The sequence below is a fragment of the Olea europaea genome, chromosome 22, assembly GCF_002742605.1.
Source record: "Olea europaea var. sylvestris chromosome 22, O_europaea_v1, whole genome shotgun sequence".
Taxonomy (NCBI): Eukaryota; Viridiplantae; Streptophyta; class Magnoliopsida; order Lamiales; family Oleaceae; genus Olea; species Olea europaea.
The window spans coordinates 5,403,493-5,412,796 of NC_036258.1; the positions used below are offsets into that span (position 1 = coordinate 5,403,493).

General features: G+C 35.2%; 1 protein-coding gene across 1 annotated transcript; it reads right to left on the reverse strand.

Annotated features, from left to right (window-relative positions):
• Positions 1 to 526: 526 nt before the first annotated feature.
• On the reverse strand, positions 527 to 8,572 carry LOC111371078 (pumilio homolog 24; the record flags this gene model as incomplete). Its single annotated transcript, XM_022992992.1, has 17 exons — positions 527 to 977; positions 1,070 to 1,317; positions 2,075 to 2,149; positions 2,438 to 2,633; positions 2,669 to 2,793; positions 2,898 to 2,948; positions 3,029 to 3,079; positions 3,346 to 3,417; positions 3,543 to 3,656; positions 3,790 to 3,940; positions 4,555 to 4,669; positions 5,001 to 5,084; positions 5,183 to 5,306; positions 5,409 to 5,490; positions 5,582 to 5,643; positions 7,238 to 7,291; positions 8,552 to 8,572. Coding segments are annotated over 17 exons (1,758 nt in total), but the record flags the coding sequence as incomplete, so codon positions are not given.
• Between the last annotated feature and the right edge of the window lie 732 nt (positions 8,573 to 9,304).

Consider the following 9,304-nt stretch of genomic DNA (forward strand, 5'->3'; position numbering starts at 1 on the left):
AAACCTCCGGGTTGTAGATTATATGGTCAGATGATATTACCATTTTCATTTAGAAACTATAAGACATGATAAACCCATTTAACTGAGCAAAAACTCTACATCACTGAAAGTGTGCACAACTTCGTTGGTGTTAGGCGGCGGTGACAATCAGTGCGACGGCCGATTTTGCTTGAGGTGGAGGATTTTTCGTCTTAGGACGAGAAGGAGAAGGCTGCTAGTTGAAATTTGGGGGAAAAGATTCATGTCATTTTATTTTATTTTCATTTGCCTCATTTGCCTGCCACGTACCGTTTAAATTTGAAAAGCCTACCACGTATTTTTTTTCAAATTCCTGTAGGATTTTTGTAAGCAACTTCTTGTACCCATAGCACTATTGTACTTTAAATCGTCCACCCTGCATCCATTCCCATGTATATATACAATTAAATGCATAAATCCTCATCATGACCATTTGATTCTAATCCAAAATGCATGAAAAATATAGTAGTCTATATATATCAAACAAGGAATACATGACAAGTTCAGCTTTAGAGGTTGGTAACAACATAAAAAAGCTGTCGGTAGTCCCGAAACGTTTAAAACTAAAACACAATACAAACTTGAGTGCCCTTTTCTGTTATCATACTAATGTTACAAGGTGTCAACCCAAATTGTAAATGTCTTGCGTCCCATACAGGCAATCTCAGGTACAAAAATTTTACCTTCCCAAACACATGCAACCTAATGAATTCTTTGGACTGAGCAGAAACCACCAACTGATTTTCATCGGACTGAGTCATCCACGTGTATGGGCATCAATATCATATGGAGTCTCCTTTCCTGTTCATCCTCCTTAGTGGTTTAGTCATTTTTTTATAGACTCGTCTGCTACTGGTAATCTGAGAAGACCACTGTCTACGAATGGCTGCAACTCTTCTTTTGCCAGCTCTTTTATTTTGGAATCCGAGGTTTCCAAGAATGCGCTAATGACCTTGGAGCTAAAAACAAAGACAATCACATTTTCAGGAATTTTCCATCCTTCCAATCTCTGACAATTTTACTTGGAAAATGTTCGATTAAGTAGTCTCACCTATGTCCCTTGACCCAGGTTGCACATTTCCCTTTTAGAGCTTTTTCCCACGGAGTCAAAGCAAAAGCAGGACAGTCAAGAACAAGTTTTCTAGTGGTCCTGCTCGAATTGAACTGTTTGAGAATATGCTCCTCTTCTGCATCAGCCTGCTTAGGCTGCATAGCGAGTGAAACTATAGCTTCATGCAAAGTGGCTAACTTTTCATCCAAAGTTGGATGTAGTATACCATCAGTTCCTCCAGTAGCAACCTACATGTACTTACGAGATTGACCCAAGTCATTGAACCATAGGCTTCCAAAATAATTGAAGCCAAATAATACGTTAGACACTTTAGGAAGGTTAGATCAGATAAACAAAATGAAGCAAATTCTAATCCAAGAATCATATCTTAGAAGCATCAATGAATTACAGAGATGCAATTTTATCATTGATGCCTTGTACAGAAAGCCTCATGTACTTGAACTATTCTTTTTTTCCTTGTGTTTGGTAGGGATTAAAATTAGATTTCTTAGTAAATTGTGATAGAAGTTTTTGAAATGTGAGGTTGAAAGGTTGTGGGACCCATTAAAGATGTAATAAATATTGATTTTTTAACTTTGATTTAGATTAAAATCAGATTTTAATCCGAACCAAACAAGCTCCATTTTGCTACTTTTACCTTCAGAAGAACTTAAATTGTAGCACAGTCTTTTGTTGAAGTCATTTATAAACACCCTCATCCAAGACAGCTAGTGGGGCAAACTGTTGAAAACTCAGAAAACTGCGCCTCCTTCTAGTAAGATACACCACCAACGAGGTTTTCCATCAGGCATCATACGAAGGCAATGTAAGCCCAAAAATGGTTGGTTTCCTCCACTATGTCATTGTGCACTTAAAAGACTTTTTTTCTCTTATTAAACAGACAGGATAAGCTATCAAGCATCTAGGTATTCTCTTCAAAACAGCAATGGATTATGCAAAAGATTGCAGATTATAATGAAAACTAGTAGGCCACAAGATAACTACCTCATATATGATTTCTTTCCCAAATTTAGACCTTAGTAACTCCCTTGCCATTTCATGGCATACGTCAATGAGTTTCTGCCAAAATAAGAAACAAATGAATAAGACCAAATCCAAAGTTACATCTGAGAAGCATTAGCCAACAGTCATAACACGTTGTAAATAAGCTGGATGATTTTAACAATTCCTTGAAACTTAAACAGAAGGGAGGGTGGGGAAGGTGTTGCAATATTTTTTTAAGTGGACATAAAACAGCAGAAGCAACATTGCTATAGATTCATGATAGAAAATGGGGTGAACACTCCCAATAAAAAATGAGAAAACAGTCATTCAATATTTTTATGAAGACAGAATAGAAGTACAAACCTCAGCAAGCCCACTATTAACTAACAACTCCTGCCTTCGTGTAAAAGAATCCTTCTTACCACCCTTATTTAGATGTATACTTGCATCAGAGGTTTTGCCTTCACCGTTCCTATCCTCTTGAACAGCTTCATCGTCCTCAGAGTTCACATCTGATTCACCATGATGTACAGAATCAAGGAGACTAGTCAACTCATTACTTTACAAAAACAGTTGAAGATCCACAAATTCCACAAAGAAAAGGAGGTTGCCTTATTTCTGATAGATGGAATAGATAAACTCATATAAGTCAGATCATCTGGGCTGAAATATCGAGGACAATTTGGATGGAGTAGCTGTAGGAAAAGAAGTCTTCCGTTCTGTATGAGAGAAATTAGAGTATTAACATTCAGTCAGACCTACAATTTTAAAGCATCCAGTCAAACAATCAAATTTATATTCTAATATGTTTAAAAGCAATAACCTGATCTAAAATAAGCTCCTTTAAATTTCCTTGGAGTTCTTTAATGATGATCTGCATGAAAAGAACATTTAGAAGGTGGCATCCATTTGAATAAACAAAACTATTGAGAACTAAAATGGGAAGTGAGGAACCTTTGATATAAGTTTTGTGTCATCAACAATCGAAAGAATGCAGACAAGGACCTGAAATAGTGATCGAATCTTGACGATGCAAAAGAATCTCAAATCGGAATTTGGAAGTTAACAGCGAGGATGTAAAAGAATCAAGAAGCTTTATACAATTACTATCCACAAATAAGTTAACCAAGCACTAATAATCCAGCGCAGTGAAGTATGATAACTTCCAGTAATGCGATCCACCTCAGGACCAATGGTAATCTGATTTAAGATAGGGTGGAAGAAAATGATTGACATGGTGGATGGGTCAAAACTGCTAAAGTCACACTCACCATACTCCCATATCTATCATGAGCTATTTTGTCAATATGGCCCTTTAAGCCTTTAATAATTTTCTTCCGCTCCTGGAAACAAATATAGGATTTAATAGAAGCTCTAAACACCAACACCATCAAAGCTTTCAAAGTCAAGTTAGTAGTGTAAAATTGGCCGTCTATTAAAATGAAACTCCTTGGTCATTGTGACTTACCTTGGCATTCCCATGCTTGACACAGAGACTACCAAGTCTAGATCCATCCTTGGTGTGAATCACTCGCACAAGACCTGAACCTGACAAGTGCTGGATTACATCTGCAGCAGAAGACTTCAGGAAGACTTGATTTAAAGAAGAGAAAAAGAGAGTAGCCAGTTAAAAAAATACAGTATTTTCCCTCATAAAATTGTTATATCCTCACACGTACAGAATAGAAAGAATTAAGAATGGATAACCAAATTACCTCATCAGCAACTGTTAAGTACTCCATTAATGCTCTGTGCACAATGGAATGGTCTAATATCCCTTTCTCAAGAATTGGTTGAAGAACAGAGCTCATGTGGCGTAATACCGATGACTTTTGTAATTGTAGCTTAGCTATTACATCTACTAACCTGTAGCATTAGTAAGTCATAAGCAACACAACCGTGAAATTTTAGCATAATGATTATACTTTGATTCATATATGCATATAAAATTAATGGGTGAGAGAAAGAAAGAAAGAAGTGAGCAACTTCATGAACCCAGAAAATTTGTGAATGGTTTTTAATAAAGAGCATGTGAAAAAATAAAATAAAATAAATACATAAATAAAGTAACTTCTGAAAAGGATCAAACATTTTTGTACATTATAAAATCTCTCAAGCTTCCCAACCAAAGGAATAATCCCTTACATCAGACAGTTTTAAGTCAGTGTCCATTAGAATAAAGTCTACATTTTTTTTCGCTCAAGTAAGATAAAGAACCTCTAAATTCATATTAGTACAACTTGGCAAGCTTTATATAAAACCCTAACCCATTGCTTGACTATAAGATATACAACAATTAATTTACGCTTCAGTGATGACTACCTTAAATGTTTAGAGTCTTTCAAGCATAATTTTCAAGTTTCTAGTATCTCCATGCGAGGAAACTTCAGCCATAAGAAAGAGCGCAGATTATTTATAGAGTATTAATATCTTGAGTAGTAGTCAGTCAAGCAACACATTATGAATAAGGATTTCTGTACCTGGTCTCCTTCATCGTGACCAAATCCTTAAATAATTGAAGTTCGGGCGAATATAGCTCCATCAGAAGAGCTTGCTTCTGTGTTGCACTCCCCAAACTATAAGCATGTTCAATAACTACACGAAGAAAGAAGCATAAAAAATGGGAATATGAATAAAAAAAAGAAGAGACATCTTGCTTCATCAAAATAAATGTTATATGGTGAGGTTGAAGAATGATGGGGCTTAAAAATAACAAGTAAAACGACATTGTGTTGTAAACCAATAATTTAAAGCTCAACACAATTTTTTGTCATAGGTTTAGATCTTCAAAAATTATGTTCTCTTAAAAATGACAGTGGACTCTGTGACACCATGACTAAGTGAATAAAGAAGATTCAAATTTTGGAGGCAATTCTCTCTTACAATTAGTCATCACAGCTATTTCAGAAGTTCATAATTATCATACCAAGTGAACCGACCATTTGTCGAAGAAGAGAAGCAACATGCCCATGAAGGGAGGAGATAAACTCTGCTAGCTGTTCTTTGGATGCTGTAAACCAGTAAAACAAAACTCTTTAGACCACAATTAGATACAAAATAAGTATTAGGAAAGGGGAATGAGTTAGCATAATTTTTGGTCAAACATACCATTATCTAACATCTTTGTGACTAGATGAACTGCATAAGTATTGCCGACGAGGGAAATAAAGTGGGGCCGAAGCTCAGTAAACACAGCATTTCTTTCATCTTGTGTACAATGTTTGACACAAGTCTAAGTTCAAGGACATAAATCAATAAAGTACTACGTACAACAATTTCAAATTTTGAATAGATTAGAGACAAATCGGTACGCGGAGGATATAGGCATAAAAACCTGAAGAACACGAGAAGAAACATGGGAGCTTGCAATTTCAGGGATCTTCCCCTTCATCTTCTTGAGTGCTTCACTCACATGCCTTATTAAAAAATTGGAAACGAACAAATGATACTCACGGGAAAGCAAAACCAAGGGATGTAGCAAGAATTTGTAAAGTGAACTATACACACTTGGATCTATCTTCTTTTTTAATATCTCGAACTCTCATCTTCTCCCAAAGTGAGGCAAGTTCCTGATAAAAGAGAATTAAATGATTCAGCCAACAGAGAATAACTTTTAGCAAAAAAGGGATCTGAAGAGATAGTGATGAACTATTATTGTGGAAGTAATATAGAATATACAGAAGCGTGTTCACTAGTACTTCAAAGGTGATAAACATTTTGTATACACCTCGTGCTTCCTCATCGAAAAATAAGTTCAATGCTAAATATAGTGGTAATTTAAGTCTCCCTCAACCCCATGTAAACAACACAACGGTGCTGGCATACAGAAATCTGGTGGTATGCTAATAATTTGGAACACGAAACTTAGCCATCCAGATCCCATTTCATTTCCTATGGCCTCCCTAAATTTTGTTGTTTTTTTTTTCAAAGAGAAAAAAGATGAGCATTTTCATAAAAATGGTAGCACTCCTACTTTTAGTTACAGTTGTAAGTTGTAATAATAGAACTCCTACAATGTAAAGACGATCCCACAGCATAGATTGAAGCCCCTTAAAACTGTATCATGGGGATTATTAAGAACAAGACTTAGTTTGTTGTTGGCAAAACTAAAGAAGCCAATTCTAAACAATTTATTCCATTTGTGCTAAATGCAATCCATTCTCATTCCGTCAAACATAGCCATCTACATACTGATCAAGATATAAGTAAATGTACACAGTTCACCAGAGAGACTTTGTAATGCCTCTGTTTCCTATATAGAGATAATAAACCCCTCAGCTCAGTGGCCTTACAAATGTGCAGGTCAGGCTAAAATAAATTATCAACTAACTTATTTTCCAGATAATTTTGTTTCAAAACATGTTTGGGTATTAACTTTTTCCTTGAGTAAAAAATTTAATGATTTTGACAGTAAGGTAGGGGCAAGCGGTCAACACTATAATATTGATAGGTAAATTATTTCCAACTTTGACCTATAAAAGAATATAGCCCCAATTTGATAGCCATTATTGTGTAAAAATGAGGTTTTGAAAAGTTATTTTTTTGGAGAATGTGGTTCAAAAGTGGGGGATATTTTTGGGTATACGTACAAAATATTTTATTATGTGAATGTGTGGTTGAAAATGAGAATGAGAAATAAATTATTTTGTTTTAAAGGGACTCAAACAGGGGCTTCTTTGTTCTAAATCAAACTTATTCATTATAGGTATTAGATAAATATGCTAAGTTAGTCATACAAGCAACCATGTAAAAAATGATACAAATCAACTTAGCAAGTGCATGAGGAGCACGAGAAAAAATATTAACTCCATGTTTGATGATGGTGGTTAAGTTTGAATGTATGTTGTGAGAACAAATAACAAGGATAAAGATGTAATATGGTGATTTGATGACCAAAAGTGTCAGATATCTGTACATGTGCATGTGTATGCACATACACATAAATACGCATAACAAAGAGCCCCCCTGTGCAAAGTTCTTCATCTTTAAAAAATAAATTAATTAATGTTAGCAAAGGATAAAAATTATCATTCTTAATTAAGTTTCAAACGCCATATTTTAAGTTATTTTTTCTCAAACATTAAAACCCAAGAGGCTACAGTAGATTGCAACTAAAAAATTAGAATAGAAAATAGTAATTTAATAGATAAAATAGAAATATACTTGCTCCAGTGTATAATGTTTCTTCCTCTTCTTTTTCCTAGCTTCAGCTAGTTCCTGGAAAAAATCCATACAGGTGGAAACTTAAAAGTGTTAGGCAAAATCCATGCTTTCCAATACAGAGTTTCACATGTTATCAAGTAAAAATCAATACATGCACCATAACAAATTAATTTGCAAATAATTATATCAGGCAAGTGACAAAAAATGAACTTAAGCTGTGAAAATACTGTTCTAATTTACTTGCAAAAAGAGAAAAACCAGACAAAAAGGCACAGGCTTTAGAGAGCATGGAGACATCAAAGCACTGTCACAGCCTCATTGGTTGTACCTTGCTCAAAAAGTATCAAAATGAAATCCCTTTTAAGAACCAAACAAAGTTATATATATTTCTTGTTTAGAGAAAATAATTTAGCATCCATCTTGAAAATACACAGAATGAAAAAAGCATTACCAGTTTGCAGGTCTACAAAAATGCGACAAAGCAAGAACAAGAATTAAACAATGATGTTTCTTTCCATCATACTCATCTCTCTTCGTTTTTTACTATTAAGGTTTTTCCTAGTTATTTTAAATGGTTTTCTGTAGAACCTTCTTTGTGATTACTACTTGTAGTTATTTCCGGCATTAGTTGTCGGTTTCTGGAATTTTATTTAGCTTTCAACCAATAACTACGACTTTCAACTATTCGTTCCCAATATGGAAATTACTTAAGCTAGAGGCGAAGTTCTACCACAAAGCACAGAATACAAAATGTCAAAACAGAAATATGTGGTCCATTACTTGCACCCTGCTCCAGCAACATAAAAAATTGCTCTAGCATTTACATTCATACTTCTCCAACCCAAACACTGCATTGCCGCATCATCGTCCAGAAAAAATCAAATCAAGTAATTATGGAGCAACATAGCTATATACATGAAGGCAAACTCGCATGGTTAAAGAAAGAAAAGAATGAAATTTTGCTCATGGTGACATGCTTTTTCATGTCCCTAATCTTTCTGAACTTCGAGTCTTCGAGGTTAGCTTCACTCTGTTGTTTCTGCCACTATTCTTTATTGGATTACATGGAATTTTTTTACCGAGTCCTCGTGGGATTTCACTCCCAAAATACACAAATTCCTACATTGCCGAGGCATAAATTGATAATGCCAGTGCATGGTACAATCATTGAAGTATAGCGTAGTCTAATAACATTTTATGCTCCAGAACTTGCACCTTGTTTCAGCAGCGTGCATTATTATTCCTTCATCGTCATTTCAATTGACGCAGGGTAATTCCACATTAAGCAATGCATAATAAGAAGAAAAATCAAACCTTTGCTTGCAAACGACGCAGTTACTTATCGTCCACATCACCTTTCTGCACCTTAGGCTTTCCTGCATGCTGTAAATGTTATTTTCCGGTTGATTTAAAGGGCTTTTTTGAACCTTTAATCAGAATATCACTTCCAATTACTTTTGGTTTTTTAAGGTTTGATTGCCCCACTTTCGATTTCGGAGCCGGAGCACGCTTTCTTTTCTTGTCAGGCTTCGCCGACATTGACAAATTAGAAGCTCAAATTTCTTCTCAGTAGGAAAATTTTCAGAAGGCTCTATTGATTTTTGCTTCTGTATGTGTATAATCGTCTCTCTCCCTCTCTCTCTCTCTCTCGGGTTTTGACAGGGTTTTTATTGCGGGCTGGGCTCTTAGAAGAAGAATATGAGCCTAAAGATTGCTGGCCTGAGTCAATTTTTTTTTAGGAAAAATTAACTAGAAACCTTGGTTTAAAAATCAATTTTAAAAAATAAGAGGGATTAAGTTTAATTTCATAATTTAGGTGGTAATTAAAAATTATTAAATAGATATATTCCTAATAATTCAACATTCCCACCCCTAACTCCTGCACACCTTTCTCTCTCGTTCCCCTCGTAGCAGCCTTCACCACTATCACTACTAGTCGCAGTTTCCTAGCCGAAAAATGGGTATTTCTGTTGAGATTGAGATCTCGTTACGAAGCCGAATTGATCTCTTTGCAACTCGTGGACGTGGTTCATGATGATGATCTTGAGTTAGCTTTAGACCTCATTT